General features: G+C 34.6%; 1 protein-coding gene across 2 annotated transcripts in view; it reads right to left on the bottom strand.

Moving 5' to 3' along the window:
• g (adaptor-related protein complex 3, delta 1 subunit-like garnet) overlaps nt 1–19,281 on the bottom strand; it is an 895,910-nt gene that overhangs the window by 122,008 nt on the left and 754,621 nt on the right. For both annotated transcript variants that reach the window (XM_081759537.1, XM_081759539.1), the window contains exon 16: nt 10,187–10,355. In XM_081759537.1, coding sequence (XP_081615663.1) covers nt 10,187–10,355 — 169 coding nt within the window. The remainder of the gene's footprint in view (nt 1–10,186; nt 10,356–19,281) is intronic.

Raw genomic sequence — 19,281 nt, 5'->3', positions numbered from 1 at the left:
CGCGCAGATGAGAGAACAATATTAAAATGGATCTCACAGAAATAGGAGTACAAAGGTGGATAAGGACAGGAGTCAATGGAGAGCTTTTGTGAACGCGGGATTGAACCACTGGGTTCCGTAAGATATAGAGTTAGTTCGTTATGTTTCATTTCTTATAAAATTAGAAAAAAAAAAAAAAAAAAAAAAATCCGGGCAAGTTTTGCCTACACTGTAAATCTTAATAAATTCGATGAAAGTTGTTCATCTGTGTAACAGGTTTAATATAAGTATTTAATCTGATTTTCATAATGATTTCTTTTTAGTAAATTAAAATGTAGTTCGATAATGTCTACTACTCTATTATTATTATTATTATTATTATTATTATTATTATTATTATGAACCATATTTCTAGTAGGTTGAATCCTCTGGAAAATGATATATTGATTTTGGAGATTTCAACATATCCAAAATTGACTGGTTAAATAATGAACAGCTTCCAGGAATACATTATTATTCCAAATTGAAGTTTCAGCAATTGTCTGTTTTTTTGGAAAATACTAACCTGTGTGCTGAACCCTCAGTTTCTGCTCTTGATCTTGTTATCACTAATGCTACTTCTATGTCAAGAAAAACTAATCAGTGCATGGTGCATCCTGATACTTTTCATTATCCGATTGAAACCATTGTGTTTTTAAGGTTGTAAAGGTTGTAAAATGAATAAGTTCTCTGAACGTTTTCAATTTGTTAGAGGTGATTATTACGCATTATATCAGCAGCTAGCTAATACTGATTGGTATAATATCTTGTTAAAACCAGATATAAATGATTTTGAAAAAGCAATTGTATTAGCTATGGTAACAAATATTCCGAAATCTAGGCCAAGAACATCTAAATATCCTTGTTGGTACTCCAAAAAATCTGTTTCTTTATTAAAAGCTACGAATTTAGCACACAAAAAGTATAAAATTACATCAAATCATGAAGACTATTTATTATTTGTCAATTACCGCAAGGTTTTTAAGACACAATTAAAAGATGACAAACGTATTTACTATATTAAAATGGAAAATCAATTAAATAGTAATCCTGAGAAATTTTGGAGATATGTATCCAAGGGCAGAAACAAAACTGCATCTGGAATTGTAGTAAATGATTCTTTGGTTACTGACTGTGAGTCTTTGGCAAATTTGTCGAGTACTTTGCATCAGTCTACGAGACATTTTCAACTATTAGTAATACAAATAATTATTCAACATCACCAGAAACTTTCTGTGAGAGGAAACTATCTCCTATTACAACTAGAAATGTAAGAGATGCTATTAAATCCTTAAAGACTAAGTCTGCGTCTGGTATAGATGGAATACCTGTTTTTATTATAAAAGGTGTGGCTGAGGTAATTCCACCAGTGTTAGCATCCTTGTTTAATTGGTGTTTAAATGAAAATATTTATCCTCAAACTTGGAAAATTGTAGCCGTAACACCAATATCCAAGACTAAAGGTGACAAAATTAATGATTATATACCAATTTCTATAATGAATGTTATTACTAAAATTTTTGAAAAAATAATGTACAACTACTTGTATAATGCTGTATGTGATCAGTTAGACATAAATCAACATGCGTTTATCAATGGTAAATCAGTTATTACAAATTTGGCATGCTTTGTTCATAGTTTGTTCTCTGTTATTCGATCGGGTGGTCAGACTGATGTTATTTACTTCGATTTTGCCAAAGCTTTTGACAAATTATCTCATCACTTATTAATAAGTAAGTTGAATAAGTACAAATTATCGAATCAAATAATAAAGTGGCTAGATTCGTACTTAAATAATAGGAAATTCAAAGTAAGGTATAATGGCTATATTTCTTCTATTCATAATATAACATCTGGTGTACCCCAAGGTTTCAATCTCGGTCCCTTGTTGTTTTTGCTGTATGTAAATGACCTACCTGAGAAGTTAACTTGTAGATATTTGACGTATGCCGACGACATAAAATTTTTTAAGGAAATTAAAACACTTCACGATCAAGTTACGTTACAAGAGAATATTGAATCAGTTGTCAAGTGGTCAGAAAATAATTTTTTGTCTTTGAATATTACCCAAACTAAAGGTATAACTTTCTCAAGGAAAACTTATCTGCTTTTATATAATTACACAGTCGGTAAACAGAGAATCGATTTTGGAACCTATGTCAAGGATTTATGAATAATTTTAGATAACAAGCTATTATTTTGTAAACGGCTAGGCTAGGAAAAACTTAGCAATGTTAAAATAGCTTTGCCGTAATTTTCGAATATCAACACTTGTACAACTTTATACATTTGCAACGTGGTCGTCATTTGGAGTACGGCACTGTTATTTGGAATAGTGAAGCTAAGTACTTTATAAATGCTATAGAATCTGTTCAAAACAATTTTTTAGCCTGGTTACGATGGAAGTTTAAAAATTTCAAAGATATGAGCTTGTCTTGCATATCTAAAGAGCTACATCTGTTACCTCTAACGGATAAGCGGTGTATTTTTGATTTGAGTTTCGTTCATAATATTCTTCAGGGTGTTTTTTCTATTGATGGTCTATGGTCCATAATGTGATGATGTGCAGTCTCTTTTTTTGTTTACTTAGCTCGTTAAATTCCACATTCATTAGAGAACTGCTCACGCTATAATTTAGCGGGTGTCACAAAAGTATTATAATTAAATTACACCATGATTTCCATGGGAAAAGTGGTTTAACCTAGGGGAAATGACAACATAAAATTTAAAATATTTAAGTTTATTACATACCTGAATTTGAAATATACAACAACATTTAGTTGAATTATTCAATAAAGGTGATTTGATATCTGCTAGTTCATTAATAGTTAAGTACATTAATATAGATTGATTAACAGGTTGGACATTCGAGTATTTAAGTTATTGTAAATGGAAGATGAAATATGAATATGCGACTTTCAGTTCTCAATCTTGAAAGTTTTACTATAGGCTGATGAATCATTTTATAGTACTGCATGACATTCCTTTACTTGAAATTAATATTGCAACAAGTGTTTGTACATACCTTGTATTAGAAGTCTTCTAACACTTAGCAACTTGGCGTCCCGAATGTCTGAATTTCGATGCTCCTAATCTTTGCGTCTCTGGGCGTCCGAATCCGAATCAATCATTGAGACCTTGAGGTCCCTTTTTATTATTTTACGAGGGACACATCCTACCGCGTATCAATCAATACATCCGTTTTATCATCTCCACAAATATGGAAACTTATTGCTCTTTTGGAGCCGCGGTGGCTCAGTGGTAGAGCGCTCACCTCTGGTGCTTGGGGTCTCGGGTTCGATCCCAGCCCCCGCCAAGTGAACTTTGTGGTGGACAAACACCGTGTGCGTGGGTTTTCTCGGGGTTCTCCCGTTTCCTCCCACTTTCTTCATTCCACCATTTCATTCATTACTCATCATCACCGTCTCCTTTAGCCTAACCGGCATAACCGTGGGACGTAAAACTCGAAGATTTCATTTAATTTTTTATTGCTCTTTTGCATTCTAATTGGCTCTTAGAGACTGCCACATCCAAGATACGTGGGGTGACACACATGTACACACGTGTACTGTCACAGCCGGAAGAATTTAATAGCATGATTTCTAGACTTATCTATAGATTCTTAACTATTTAACCAATTTCAACATATTAATGCGGTGTCACGTTGCCAAAATCATGATTATGTATCCTGTAGGATGACTATGAGTAACCTTCGACAAGTAAACTTCCTACTAAATTGCGCAGCAAAAGCAACATTAGTCACCTTCAGAAAGTTTTACGTATTTCCTTTCTCTGTTGCTAGCTTGTGGCAAGTCAAGAGAGAAAAAATGTCTTTTAAAATGCATATTAATCAAAATAATCTTTTTCAATTCCTTCAATAAAGAGCAATGTAACCATATTTTTAAACTCAGCGTCACAATAAGAATTCCTTATCGTAATGTCAGAAATTTTGTACCTTTTGTTTCGAATGTTTCTACCTTGAAATATTCAATCTATAAAACTATAGATACAGCCAACAAGTATTGCTATGTTTTAGATATCTTTCAAAATAACTTTGCTAAAATCCGTTCACAATTAATTAAAATTCTAAAAGATTTATAATATTTTTCTAATTAACTTGTAAGATGCCATTTGAACGATTTTTTTTAGGTCTTTTAGGTTGCGTTTTTTCTTTCTTATACTTTATTTTCCTATCATCTTTTCTTCTTGTTCTTTTTTTCTTCTGATACTACACTTCTCTTTTTTTTTTTTGTCTTGGACATGAGTTTTTATTAATATGTTATATGCAATTCTTTTACTTTTTTGTATACTCATTTTATTTTGTTATCATTATTAGTCTTATGAATGAGTGTATTTTACTTGAAGTGTTATTTGAGATGATAATTACGCTTTTCTTTCCTTTTTTGGGGCACTTTGTGGCTGTAAAGCTGTTTGTTCCCAATAAATATATCAAACATTTTTCAAACATTATTATTATTTTTATTTCGAAAGGATGCAATTGATAGTTTTGGAAGTATTAACATATAGCACTCGAATGTCTTTTTCTCAACCTACCCGGTTTACTACTTACGTATGAACGTTCCGTTCAAAACAGCTGACTAGTTCATTGTATCATAGCAACTCACTAGTTCATTATAGCATTAGTTTTCTAGTAAAACCAATACTATTAATCAAAAAATAAAAATAAGATCAGTGCAGATCACTTTTAATAAATAATAGTGTTAATAAATTGTAACTCTACTATTTACTAAAAGAGATTTGGTCAGATTTTATTTTTTAATTAAGGCAAAGAAGTTCCAAATCTAGAATGAACGCCTTTCGTAACACCATTAAATGTTACACTACTGTGTACTTTTAATGTAAGAACAGGATCTGTTTTTTTTTTTTTTCTTTTCTTCTTCTCATTCAAATGTCATTACACGTTTTGTAAGGTAACGTATACTCAGCATGATTTTTATTTATTTTGTTCATGTTGCTCATTTCATGACTATTGAGAAAAACAAAAAATAAATAAATAAACAGAAATATTAAAACAATCAGTGAAATCACGTAAAGGAATGAGTTAACCTTCTTAAAGTTTTACATTTCCAGTGTGGCGGGACTAAAATTGTACTACTTTTTATACTATGGTTAGGAACTTTGAAGACAGTGTTATGTAAACAATATTTATTATTATATATATTTTCAAGTACCTTTTCTTTATAATAAAAAAAAAAAAAAAACCTTTATAATAAACTTTTGTTGTGTTTGTAAGTTGCTCTAAACTACAGTTATTTCAGTGTTCATAAGCATTAGAGTAGTAGTTCATTTTAAAATAATCTAATAATAATAATAATAATAATAATAATAATAATAATAATAATAATAATAATAATAATAATAATAATAATAATAATAATAATAATAATATCTAAATTTCCCTAGTCTATTGTTCTTCCTTTAAGTCTGATGGTGTAGAAATATTAACTGCGGGGATCAGGGTGTCTACTCAGTTTCAATTTCAAAATTCCAGTATATTCAGTATAACTATCAGCAAAATTTCAGTACCTAATACAATGATTTATTTTTTAAAGTTCTTTAGGAATAATCACACTCTTGATGATTTCAGGTTTTGTAATTGCTTTACCATCAAATAAATATTTTATTTTTAATAAATTTAGTTAGCCTTGATTTATTTAAATACAAATGATTAGGTATATGTAGCTGCTCATGAAAGCGCTGAAACCTTTACACATTCATACCAAGCATTAAAACTGGCCCTTAGTTTCCCATTATTGAGCATACTTCTACTGACTTTACTACCTAGGTTGCAACCCTGTATACTGTATTTGAAGCATTGCATATAATATAATGCACCCATTGTTATTATACGTGAGATATTGAAAAAAAATAGAAAGAAAAAAAGAAAAGAAAAGAAAGAAAGAAACGGAAACTGAAAACAGTATTAGTAGAAAGGGAAAAGTTGGTGACTATGTGCAATCCCAAGAGAGATGGTGTCACGTGTTAACGCCGCCACAATTTATTATTTCAATAACTGCAATGTATTACATAAGTATTGTTGTTCTTTAAAATAACTTTTTTCATGATCAGAAGCTCAATTTCACTACTTTTCTTTGACCGACAACCTCAATTCCTGACTTTCATGGCCCGTAGATACCTTGCTCGGAGACCTGATACAGTGAGCCAAGTGCATTATTTGTATTATATAAATGTATTATTAAGTTATAATATAACTTGTATATATAATTAGGTCATTCCACGCCAGTTCAACCAAGGCTTTTAACCCACTATCTCAGATTTGGATGAAATTTGGTACTGTTACAAAGCTTTTTTATGCTCATTACAGGTGTGTAAATTTTATTGAAATAACATGAGTCGTTCAGAAGTTATTGCATTTCAAAAATGAGAAGAAAATCTATTTTTAACAGTCGCGACACGATAGTGTTCCCGTTTTGGAGGAACACTAAAACAATCATATTTCGGTTCCTATTAATGACAAAAACATGATTCTTTTTTTATTCAGATTATCTTGAAGATGTTTACCATTAGAAACGTTAAAACTTTCCTTAGAGCTGATAGAAAATTTATAAAGTCATTTGAAAGGTAACATTTTGAGAAAAAAAAAAAAAAAAAAAAAAAAAACTAGAACGCCATTTTGTAAACTTCAAACCTTTATTTCTCAAAATCACAATCATGAATTTCAATGAATTTGTTTTTGTTTGAAAGCTTATTACATCTAGTTTCACATATACAAAAAATGTGATGGGCCATCCAAATACTGAGGAGATATCCCAGTTAGTGTTACCAACTGATTGCGAAATAAACATTTTCCAATAACTTCCATACGATTTAATATATCCACTCCAAAATTGGTGTAAGTACTCTTCGGTATCCTAGAAACACGTCTGTGAACATTACCACTCCTCCCAAGCAACCCAGTAGTCAGGGTTGCCAACCAGTTTCAGGCTTGGATGTCACAGCGTTAGACGTGTGTGTGCCACATCTTGCAGTAAGCTTATTACATCTATTTTCACTATACAAAAATTGTGATGGGCCATCCAAGTACTGAGGAAATAGCCCAGTCAGTGTTGCCAACTGATTGAGAATATAACTTTTTCCAATAACTTCCATACGATTTAACATACCCCCTCTCAAAACAATATTGGTATAAGCAGTCTTCGGTATCCTGGAAGTACGACTGTAGGCATTACCACTCCTCCTCAGTTATCAGGGTTGCCAACCAATTTCAGGGTTGTCGTCAGAACGTGAATGTACGAAATCGTGTGGACCAAATACCCCTAATTACTGAACTACCAATTTCGTAAAAACATAATCTATATATTCAATTAATACACAACGGTGTGTTCGACACCTTATTTATCTGTACGTAGGGCTCAAAACCTGTATTTACTCTGTTCTCATTTCCAAACAATAGCGAAATTCATCTTTTTCTTTCTTTCTTTCTTTGAAAATGTTCATGACACTAGAAAAAATACTACATGGTTCAACGCTCTAAATCTTTCCGAAAGTCAGAGTTAGTGAATGTATTTGAAGATCTTCCAAATATTGCTTACCCCGCACAACGGAGGGCGTATCAGCTAGTATATCTATAACAAGTAAAGTCTTATACTGCTGTTCTGATGTAGTATATAGTTACTGTTAGAATTAAGGGAACTATTGTATCTCAATGTGATTTCTCCAATTAATTATGACTATTCAACGGAACATGACGTACCAACAGTCTTTCGAACACAGAAACTGGTAATGTCGGATTTAAAGCAAAATTTTCCTTGCGTTACAAAAGTGGAATATTTCACTGATGGGTGTGGAGCCCAATATAAAAACTGCAAAGTCTTCTTTCTTAAATCTTTACTTCCACGTAAGTGATTTCCATGGTATGATTGCAAAATGGTCTTCTGCTACCAGCCTTGGAAAGTCCCCATGCGATGGAATTGGTGGGGCTTTTAATCGGGTTGTGACAAAAGCAAGCCTTCAGAGACCATTGTCTGATCAAATAAATACATGTGCCCTTATGTTCCATTTCTGTGAAGGAAACATCATTAGCACCATGTTTTTCTTTGTGTACAAAGAAGAAATGGCTGTTGTTCGTGCCACAGTTCAACAAAGATTTCTGAGAGCAAAAACTATTCCGGGAACACGTGCAATGCATCGTTTTGAAACAACTGGCCCATTACGTTGATGCGATTGAAGCGAAACGTACAGGTCTGGATGAATATTTTAGTTAGTGAATAGTGATGAAGGTGATGCATCAGTAAATTTCCTACATCCCCATGATCCATCCATCTTCCTTTATTGGGCTGAAAATGAAAATTGGGCTGTTGTGTTCCGTTTACTCACATCTTATGTAAAGTTGATATAATAACTGCTACTGGCACAACATACCAGTTATCTCCAAAGTCTCTGCAAGCAGTTACTTCAATGTGGGAAACGTTCACAAAAAGTACTTGATGTTAATATCTAATTACAGCAAAACCGAAGATTTATATTATGTGCCATAACATGTAGGCCTATAATACTATCAAGCTTTATTATATTTGCTTCTTTGGTAGTTATTCCGATTAACATTTAAAAATGCTAATGCTCATTTAGTGTTCAGATTATTGTATTTTTTCCCTTACCTATAAATTTTCGAAACTCCTTATTTCTCTTCAGTGCTTGGATGGCTCATCACAATTTCTGTATGGTGAAAATAGATGTAATAAGGTACACACTGCAAAATGTGGCACACATACGTCTAACGCTGTGACATCCAAGCCTGAAATTGGTTGGCAACCCTGACAACTAGGTTGCTTGGGAGGAGTGGTAATGCTTACAGACGTGTTTCTAGGATACCGAAGAGTATTTATACCAATTTTGGGGTGGATATGTTAAATCGTATGGATGTTTATTTCGCAATCAGTTGGCAATACTGACTGAGATATTTCCTCAGTGCTTGGATGGCCCATCACAATTTTTGTATAGTGAAAATAGATGTAATAAGCTTACTGCAAGATGTGGCACACACACGTCTAACGCTGTGACATCCAAGCCTGAAACTGGTTGGCAACCCTGACTACTGGGTTGCTTGGGAGGAGTGGTAATGTTCACAGACGTGTTTCTAGGATACCGAAGAGTACTTATACCAATTTTGGAGTGGATATATTAAATCGTATGGAAGTTATTGGAAAATGTTTATTTCGCAATCAGTTGGTAACACTAACTGGGATATCTCCTCAGTATTTGGATGGCCCATCACAATTTTTGTATATGTGAAACTAGATGTAATAAGCTTTCAAACAAAAACAAATTCATTGAAATCTATGATGGGGATTTTGAGAAATAAAGGTTTGAAGTTTACAAAATGGCGTTCTAGTTTTTTTTGTTTTTTTTTTGTTTTTTTTCTCAAAATGTTACCTTCCAAATGACTATAAATTTTCTGTCAGCTCTACGGAAAGTTTTCATGTTTTTAATGGTAAACATCTTCAAGACACTGAATAAAAAGAATCGTGTTTCTGACATTAATAGGAACCGAAATATGATTTAGTGTTCTTCCAAACCGGGAAAATATTATGTCGCGACCGTTAAACATGGCTTTTCTTCTCATTTTTGAAATGCAATAACTTCTAAACCGCTGATGCTACTTCAATAAAATTTACATACAGTATTTGCAATTAGCATAAAAAGTTTTATAACACTACCAAATTTCGGTTGAATTGACGTGGAATGACCCAATTGTGTATTATTCTATTCTAATTATAATGTAAGATTGTTATTACCCTGGACTTTTGCAGTTCAAAAATCCTGGGTAGATTATAAAGAATGATACTATTTATATATTTCATAATTTTTCCAGTATGTGGATCAAAATTTCAGTATTTCCAGTATCAAAATTAAATTCCAGTATAATCCCAGTATTTCAAGTACTTCCAGTATCAGTAGACACCCTGAGGGGTTGAATATTACACAGCGCAGAAGACGTTTCTTGCAATAGTGACACCTCATCTCGCTTCTGGGATTATTTGGTCTGCATTGTTTTCACTTGTCTTGTTCAGAAACGTTAAGGTATAAAACTGTTCCTAATTAACGTTATTGTTCTATAAGTAGCAAAATAGTTTCGCATTCAGAGTATGACGTAACCTACAAAAACATTCTCTACGCCAGTACATACCTTTTGAAGTTCTTCTTCGGTGGGTTCATATTTGTTTACATCAGCATTGTAATAATTATCGTTATTAAATTCTATCCTGTCAGACTTCACAAATATATCAGTACCAAGATACTCTTCATCCTCTGAACTTTCTGACGGTGGTTCATTAATCCAAGTATCAAGATCGAGGCTAGAAGAGAAATAATATATAATATAATACACACACACACACACACACACATATATATATATATATATATATATATAGGTAGATAGATACAGCCTGTTAATGAACTAGACCGACAAACTGAAACAGGTGAATCCTTACATCAGAATAAGGAAGAAAGTTCATATGGATCTGTGGTCAGAAGTGCATAGTTTCAGAGTTAGGGCTGCCTAAAAGCATGGGAAAATTCTTTTCGGGCAAATATCTCCAAAACTACTAACCATTAAACTGAAGCGGCATGTTAATGTCTTAGACTTGTAATCTGCTCTATCCAAAAATGCATTATTCTGAATCGTTCAGTGGAGGCGCAATGGAGTCCCTCATAGGAAGTGGGGGAAGGGGGGGGTCCGGGATATTCCGTTAGGACAGATTTATGACAGATAGAACGACGTCCGAACAAGTAATAAACAGTTGTTGATAGACCATCGATATCTTGAACATGAATGAAAAATCGCGAAGGATTTTTAGTGTGTTATGCGCGGTTGCATAACTACAGCAGGGACTGAATGTAGTGGATAAAATAAAGTGAAATAAAATCCTTACATCTGCAGGTTCTCGACCCACACTCATGACCTATGTGCTAAAGTAAATAGACATTAATGATACTTAATGATTTTGAAAGAATTGGTGCAATGAGAATTTGCTAGAAAATAGAAGTATCCTTCGAAAAAAAAAAAAAAAAAAAAATGATACAATGTTCATCACAAACTCACTTGGTCGTGGATCCAAGATCATATAGATGCACACTACCACTAAGTAACCATGTACCCCTTATTCCCCTCTAACGTAGCGAACAACAGATTGTTGACAACGTATGGGAGGTGATGACGCATAAAAACAATACTGGTTATGTGACAAAAAGAGGGAAAAGTCTTGTTAAGAAGGCAGATATCTCAGAGGGGTTGGTAATTAATTGTCCTAGATTTGTTTTAAACAAATTAACATTCCAGTGTTGAATGTTACGCTAAAGGAGGAAGCTGATTTAAAAAATATGAAAAGAGTTGAGGGAATGAAATATACTAGACAATCGGAGAACCGCGAGGAAACTCATGGATACTCCTTAAAGACACCTGCGTATTTCGGTGAACTAACATGGAAAGTTCCTTGGCCATGTGGACCACGTGGTAGGTAGTAATAAGAAAGAGACACATGGTATTGCCAAGCAATCATAATTGTGAGCGTGTCATTGAACAGATCAGACACTATCAAAACCAGCACGTACACAGTTTCATGGAAGAGAACACGGACATGTCTGGAAACAATAGTACAATCTACACTGAAAGTAATTTTCCTCTCTTCATCTTCCCCTTTCCGCCTTTGAAGTATGAACATGAGATTATTACAGAGGTAATGAAAACAAATTGCAAGTAAATGGAAAACTCGTTGTTTACGGGTGCACTCACATTGGCCACAGCAGATAAATAATATCACGCGGTGCCTTGTAACAAGGGATCTCGGCTTCGATTCCCAGAGGTTTAAAGAAGTTCAAAGCCAACAATGTATCATGACCTTATTTGTAATGGTATCAGTACTGAAAAAAGTTGTTAAACCATAACATAATGAGTGCAGTAACCAAAATACGAAAATCGTGACAGTAGTTGGCCTCTTCCCTCGTCGTGTGCCATAATGAATACAGCTGTCATGGGGCATAGGGAAATTACTGAAGATAAGTGTCAAATCCCTATAAAACACCCTTTGCATTTTCAATGTTGGCACAGCATGTAGCAGCAATGCATATGAACATGCACATGGCCACATAGAGTATTTCAAGGTAAAGTTGAGTAATTGTGCTGACTGTCATGTCCCTTCTTTTCTTACTATCGTACAGCGGCGTCATTTCGTAGTTTGCTTGGAAGTGCAAGACCCCAGTTTGATGCGTTTGATGACGCAAGCTTCTAAATTCGTGTGTGGGTCGGCAAGTCGCGACGGATTTATACGCTGTGCCTTGCTTTCTCGTAAGGAAATGCCAACATTTGGGTCGAAAAAAAGACTAGCCGACCCTTTAGAAAGGTAAAGAAAGTAAGTGAGAGCACAAGGCTATAACAGAAAATTAAACAGGGTGGGAGGGCGAAACTCGAAGTGCAGTCACCTCCTCGTGATGAGTTCTGGGTTATTTAGACCTAAGAATAAATGATCGAGAATGTTGGGCCTAAGAATAAGTGATCGAGAATACTTACAGCAAAAAATATACTCTACTCTTAGAATAAAAAATTAAATCCATTTTTTTTATTTTTTTTTAAATTTATTTAACAATCACCAGAAACTCTGAGGGCATTTTACACTGGATAACAACAACAATAACAATGGAAAGGATTTGGGAAGGTATCGGCCAGGGCCTGTTTACTAGGTACCATCCCGGCATTTGTCTGGTAGGACTGAGGGAAACCCTGGAAAACCTCAGTCAGGATGGTCGGCAGCGGGATTCAAACCCACGACCTCCCGAATGCAAAGCCAACGCTCTACCACTTGAGCTACTTATTCATACATATAAAAAACGCAACTTTCTTGCCTTAAGCGTTGAAATTTAGCCTATTAAAGCGAAGAACTGCACATAAGTGGGCTTTGGGAAGGTGAATTACGTATAGCTTAAGCAGTCTCTAAGGTTGAATCTAATAAAAAAAAAATTAAAAAAAAAACGAGAATATATGCAATTTACACAGCCAAAAACGTGAAATATGGTACCGTGTAGTGCGTGTTGCATACCTTTCAATAAAATCTCGATGCGGCACATGAAAGCGTTGACTAAAAATTTTGAAAAAAAAAAAAAAAAAAAAAATATGGTACACTTTACCCAGTAAAAGACTAACTTTAACTGGTTCGCCGAACCGATTTTCGAAAAAAGTTGAAATTCGGCCCACCCTAATATACACAATAGGTAAACTATTTTCGGTGTAGACATAGACAACAACGTAAAATATAATGGCTGCTCCACGTCTTGTATAGTCTCGCTCGATACTGAAAAGGGACGCTAAACTTCAACAAACAACCAAATAAAATTTTTTTCATCTTAGCAGTACAGGTATTCTTCTACTGAAGTTAGTAGCAGTAAAAACTAATACGAAAACGAAGACCCACCTGTTTAAAATTTGAATTCTCGTTTGATGAGATTATTATAGTCAGATTCTTATTTCTTTGTCCTACCGTATATAAAACATCGTTAGAACAAATAAACCATTCAATAGTATTTTGTTAGTATTAAATTGCCTATTTTTAAAAGCAATCAAATTGTTTCTGATACTGACTTAATTAGTTATAGAAAATAAGAGAAATGAATGGGGAATCTTAGTGAAAAGTCTTTAGAATCAGTATCAGTACATATAATCACTTCATGTTTCATATTTTGTTAAAATCAATTGTTAAAAGTCAATTTATTACAGAGTTGTCTGATACTATCACGATCAGTTTACTTGTATACAGGATCCTTCTATTTGGTAATTTGTTAGTCTTTTTTTACATTATAAAATATATTGTCGGGTTAACTGCTGTATCGCCGGACCAATTTTAGGAAATTTACCGAGTCAATTGCATAATTTATTTAAGTTTATTAGGAAGAGTGCTTGAAAGTCAGGTAAGGAGAATAGTAAAAGCTCAGACAGTGATTGTATTTGCTGGTTGCTTTTGATGTTGTAAGCGGCACTGTATGTGGAGGCGGATGGATTATTTCGCGGAGAGGTACACTTGTTTTACTATACGGATCCATAATTGTAAAATGTACAGAAAAAATTGGGCAAATTTTTAATTTGCCTATTTCATGTCGATAACAGAACCCAACCAACCCTTGCAGGGCTTCTAACCCGTTCCTCCTACTACTACTACCCCTACTCCTCCTCCTACTACTACTACCGCTATTCTTACTCCTACTACTACTTATACTATGGATCCGTATAGTAAAACTGCGCACCTAAGAACATAATCTAACGTAACTTAATGTAATCCAACCAAATATAGCCGAATGCAGTATATTTTGCTCCATTTTTTAGATTTTCAAATTGGTCCGGCGATACAGCAGTAATGCCAAATTGTCGATAACACATTAATAATCACTATTAGTAAATAATTATTTTTTAATATTCGATAAAATATAAATTTTACACTGTTTACCTTTGTGAATTATTATTTCTAATTTATATCCCTCAAGAACCGAGAACCAAAGCATCACAATATTTCGTGCTGAGCTCGCACGCGTACCAGACTCGTGAAAAGTCTATGACCATATTAACTTTGGCCAATATCGGACGAGTTTAACGCGATTTAATGAAATTTCTTGATTTTACTAAGTTCAAGTCCAAATTTTCTGGACAGTACTTTGAGAGAAAAAAATACTGCTACCAGCTAGTCAGAGTATCAATGCAACTGTGTACTGTCAGCAGTTGAGCCGTGTTCAAGAAAAAACTCAAGACTCTGAAACCAGCACTTCTGAATCGCAAAGGGGTCTTCCTGTTACAGGACAACACTAAGCCCCACGTGGCTAGGATGACCCGGGACACCATTCTACACTTTGGATGGGAAACACCCGGACCGCCATACTCCCCGGACATTGCACCGTCCGATTATCACCTGTTCCATTCCTTGGACAATCAGCTTAGAGGACGCCAGTTCAAATCCCTAGTAGAGGTGCAAAATGCACTTGATACCTTCTTCGCTTCACGACCCACCAAGTTCTACCGTGATGGAATACATGGCCTTCCAAAACGTTGGCAGAAGGTCGTCGATGCTGATGGAGACTATTTTTGATCTTTCAGGTATGTCTTAGGTTACATACGGATGTTTGAAGGTGTTGGATGGAAAAGCGACAGATCTTTCTTGGTTACCTTTGTAGTTACTAAGCTCGTCAAGATCTACCACCTTGCCAAGTTGGGTAAAAATTGGATGAGTTCTATCTTTCGCGCTTTAATGAAATTTCTTGATTTCACTGATTTCAAACCTAACATTGATAGCTAATAACTCAGGAACAAAAAGCCTGTACACCATAATATTTTATACTGAGCTTCCATGCATACCAAGCTTGTCAATATTTACAATCCTACCAACTTTCGTCAAGATCATTTGAGTTTAATCAAATGCGTCTTAGCGAAATTTCTTGATATCACTAACTTAAAACACAAATTTGATTAGCAATAACTCTGGAACCAATGTTCCAAACACCATAATATTTAATGTGTGTACTAAATACATCGCAGTCCATAACCATACTAATTTTGGTCGTGATTGGATTAGTTTCGTCAATAGTAGGCATTATACACTATCCTTTCATTAAATCCAAATCCAAGGTGGCATGGTAGTTCAGTGTTAGAACGCTTAGCTCTTTGCATTTTATCCCAGGTCAAGTAAGTTCGTGGCAGACAACATCGTGTCCGTGTGTTTGCCCGGGGTACTCCAATTTCCTCCCACATTATCATTCCACGAATTCCGAAAACTTTTTGAGAAACGAAAAATCATCGAAAAACGGAAAACGCATGTTTTCGATAAAACGAATTTTTTCGGAAAACGAAATTTTTTTCGAAAAAACGAAAGAAAAATTTTCCGAAAAACGAATTTTTTTTTCGAAAAAGCGAAAAACGAAATTTCCGAAAATCGAAAAACAGATTTTTCGAAAAAGGCCATCCCTAGTCGCTGCACCCCTGCCCTATTATGTACAAAAGGCTCCTTTTCTTATTTTTCGCAGAAATATGAGCCATCCAGGGACACTAAAGATTATCACACTGAAATTAAATTTGCAGAAGTCATTACAGGAAAAAATATGTTGTAAGTCTAACTTCTGCAATTGACTCAGAACTTGTAAGCTCAAAAACCACAACAACTTATTTTTCGCATACTAGTAGCACAATGAGTGGCTCTTACTCAAAATACAAATGATTTAAACGAAACCTACAAGATATGCTTCTTTATGTGTATTAACTAGTCCGAAAGCTAATGGGAGAGCAACTTTAAGTTTATGTGTTCGCCATATCGTAGACACTTCTATTGTAGAGATATTCGCGTTGCTGTACCCTTATACTCCGCAAAGGTCGAAGATATAACGGAAGTTATTGCAAAGGAAATCCATGATATTGGTTTGTCTCTGAAAAATTTGGTTACATCATCTGATAGCGTTTCTAACTTCAGTGGCATCCATAAAGGTGTGCAAGCTCTCTTGCGACACGAATCTTCCAAATGATATTCGTTCACTGCTGAGCTCACTTGCTACACCTTGCTTTCCTAGAGCTTGTGAATCTTCGCCGGTAATCAAAAAAGTAATAAGTGCAATGACTGACCCACTTGCATTGTTTCGATCCAGCAATAAAAGGATGAGTATATTATAGGAAATTGAAACGGTTCTTGATAAATTACTACATAAAGTTGTTCAGCTAGGAACGACACGTTGGTTATCTTATGAGGGTAGAGTGTCATTATTTGCAAAGACTTCACCGCTATCTGCTTGTTCCTTGAGCAGATTTATAGCGATGGTGCGGACTACTCTAGTTTGGCAGGAGGATTGCTAGCACTATTCAAGAAGCCTCCTACAGTGTTTGTTTTGACTGAAGCCATTAGCAAAACTGAGTAAGGCTCTTCAAGGTATCTCGAGTAACTCGTGGATCCATGTTTATAAATACAGTTGTATCGGAAGTTTCTTCCTACAATACAGAAGAAATTCTTGATGTGTCAAATGCAATGATGGCCTCTGCAGAAGAAGAAAATGTTACTTTTTGTGATGATATCACCAAACAAAAAAATAATCAAGATTGGGAAGTATTGTAGGAAGGCAATAGCGCAAAATATTAGAGACAGTTTTTTTGACTGTCAGGTTGTTGTTATTTCAGAAGACTCTTAGAGAGGAAGAGGAAAACCCAGATTTTAAGAAGCTCACTGTAGTATTGGACATATCTCTGGAAGACATTTCTTTTTAGATACGATTCTACTATAATTGCCAAATTTTTCGAATATGAAATTTCTGTGTAAACTCGTTTCGGCTGATCAGAAGAAACCGATGTTTCCACTGTTGTCCTTCGTAGTGAAATTGCTCCTACTTTTACTTGTTGGTACAGCTTCTGTGGAAAATGTCATTTTCCACGATGAACCGATATTCCGACTCCCTGATCATGTGAACGCACTGATGAAAGTGTCGATCGAGGGCCCGGGGAGATACCCGACGTAAGGGAACGAAATTATGAGAATGTTCGACAATTAAGTAACTTCATATCAAAGTCATACAAGAGCAGTTGAAAATACTACTACTACTACTACTACTAATAATAATAATAATAATAATAATAATAGCAATGAATCCATGACGGAAGCTCGCTACATGATGGTATGTCTGGTTCTTAATGTAGGAACTGGAGAACAGGCTTGTAAAAAACTCAGCGCGCCCAGCGTGTTACTTCCTGTGTGGTGTAGGAAACTCACGTACAAACCATGAAGTGCTCAAGAACTGATGAACTTAAATTTCATTGTTATTCCATCCATCTATACATACAGGCTATGGCAGCTTGGTGGTTTAGCCTTTCCTATTCCCTGCTTTGTTTACCTATTTTTCAACCCTTACCCGTGATCATATCTTGCAGTGAAAGCTTGCTATGTTATTTATTACTAAAGTGTTTGGATCTTCTAAAATGCTTGTTATAGGTACCTTTTTCTGTCTTATTTTATTACATATATAATTTCGTTTACGCTACATTGTTATCCATGCATCAATATCTAAACACCCCTCAGCAAAAAACAGACTGAAAATTCTCAAAAAACCACTGTCAAGAATGTAGCTTTGAGCGTACCGTAGGTTAAAGGTGAAGGGAGTGTGATCAAGATTATGTTATTTTCTACGCGTAGTGCGGTTACTTGTTGTCATATTGAAACTTTTTAGAACTACATGCAATGCATCTATAACAAACATTTGCAAAACAGTAAATTGATATTAAAACAAAACAAACCTTACAATCAAGTTACAGTTATGCGTACGAGAAAAACTCCAACGATAAGCCTTCATAACAAAGGAACACAATCTGGAAACAGTGCAAACTTACATCTCGTAATCGCATTGTAGTGTGAGAGCTGACTTTTTTATTACTCAATCTGAACTTTTAAATGTTATCGTTTGTAGTTCGCGCGGGGAAAAGTGTCCTTAATAATGTAATTTTGTCGCCTGCCGTAGTAAAGATCTTGAAAGAATACAGCAGTGCGGACAACTTATAAGGTGTGCACTCAGCTATGAAACAAAGCATACTACATAACATTCTTAATTTACATGATAATAAGTCTGTATAGAATATGACTGAAAATAATGGATTAACTAACTTTTCTCTCTACAATGTTTGTGCATCAATATAGCGGTTATCGTTCAGACGACATGTATAACGCATGCGGTTACTTGACATCAAAATTAGTGGGTGCTTGTTCTTTGTCCGGTATTCAAACCCTACCGTTGGCATGGTATACTTGTAGTAACTATATCAGAGATCTAATGCTGGAAGAACCCGTAGCTATTTACAACTGTTGATGCACATGCTATGGGGAGAAGTGGACGTTCAAACAGGAAGAGGTGGTTTAAAATGTATGGAAGAAATACGGTATGGAACATCTCAATAGCTCCTCATGTAAGGAAAATGAAACTCCGTATGTAAACTTATTTTTAAAAGTAAATGAACCTACATATATGACTTACTATCTGATAAAGATATTACATAAGTTAGACACCGCTAGCATCTCTAAGGAGTGAGAAGGAGGCAACGTAAAATAATCCAACACAACCAATGTTCGCCCTTATTGTGTTTATTTTGTGAATAAATAATTAAGTGTACAAGTGTATATAATATTGTTATTGATAAAGGTAAGTCTGGCCAGACATATATTTAATTACATATATCATGTTATGTGTTATATATATTTATAATTTCTTATTGGATATTGCTTATTT

Source organism: Thermobia domestica, chromosome 5, assembly GCF_964235325.1.
Source record: "Thermobia domestica chromosome 5, izTheDome1.hap1.1, whole genome shotgun sequence".
NCBI lineage: Eukaryota > Metazoa > Arthropoda > Insecta > Zygentoma > Lepismatidae > Thermobia > Thermobia domestica.
Note: the sequence above shows the minus strand (reverse complement) of the source record. Positions and strands in the feature narration are given on the sequence as shown.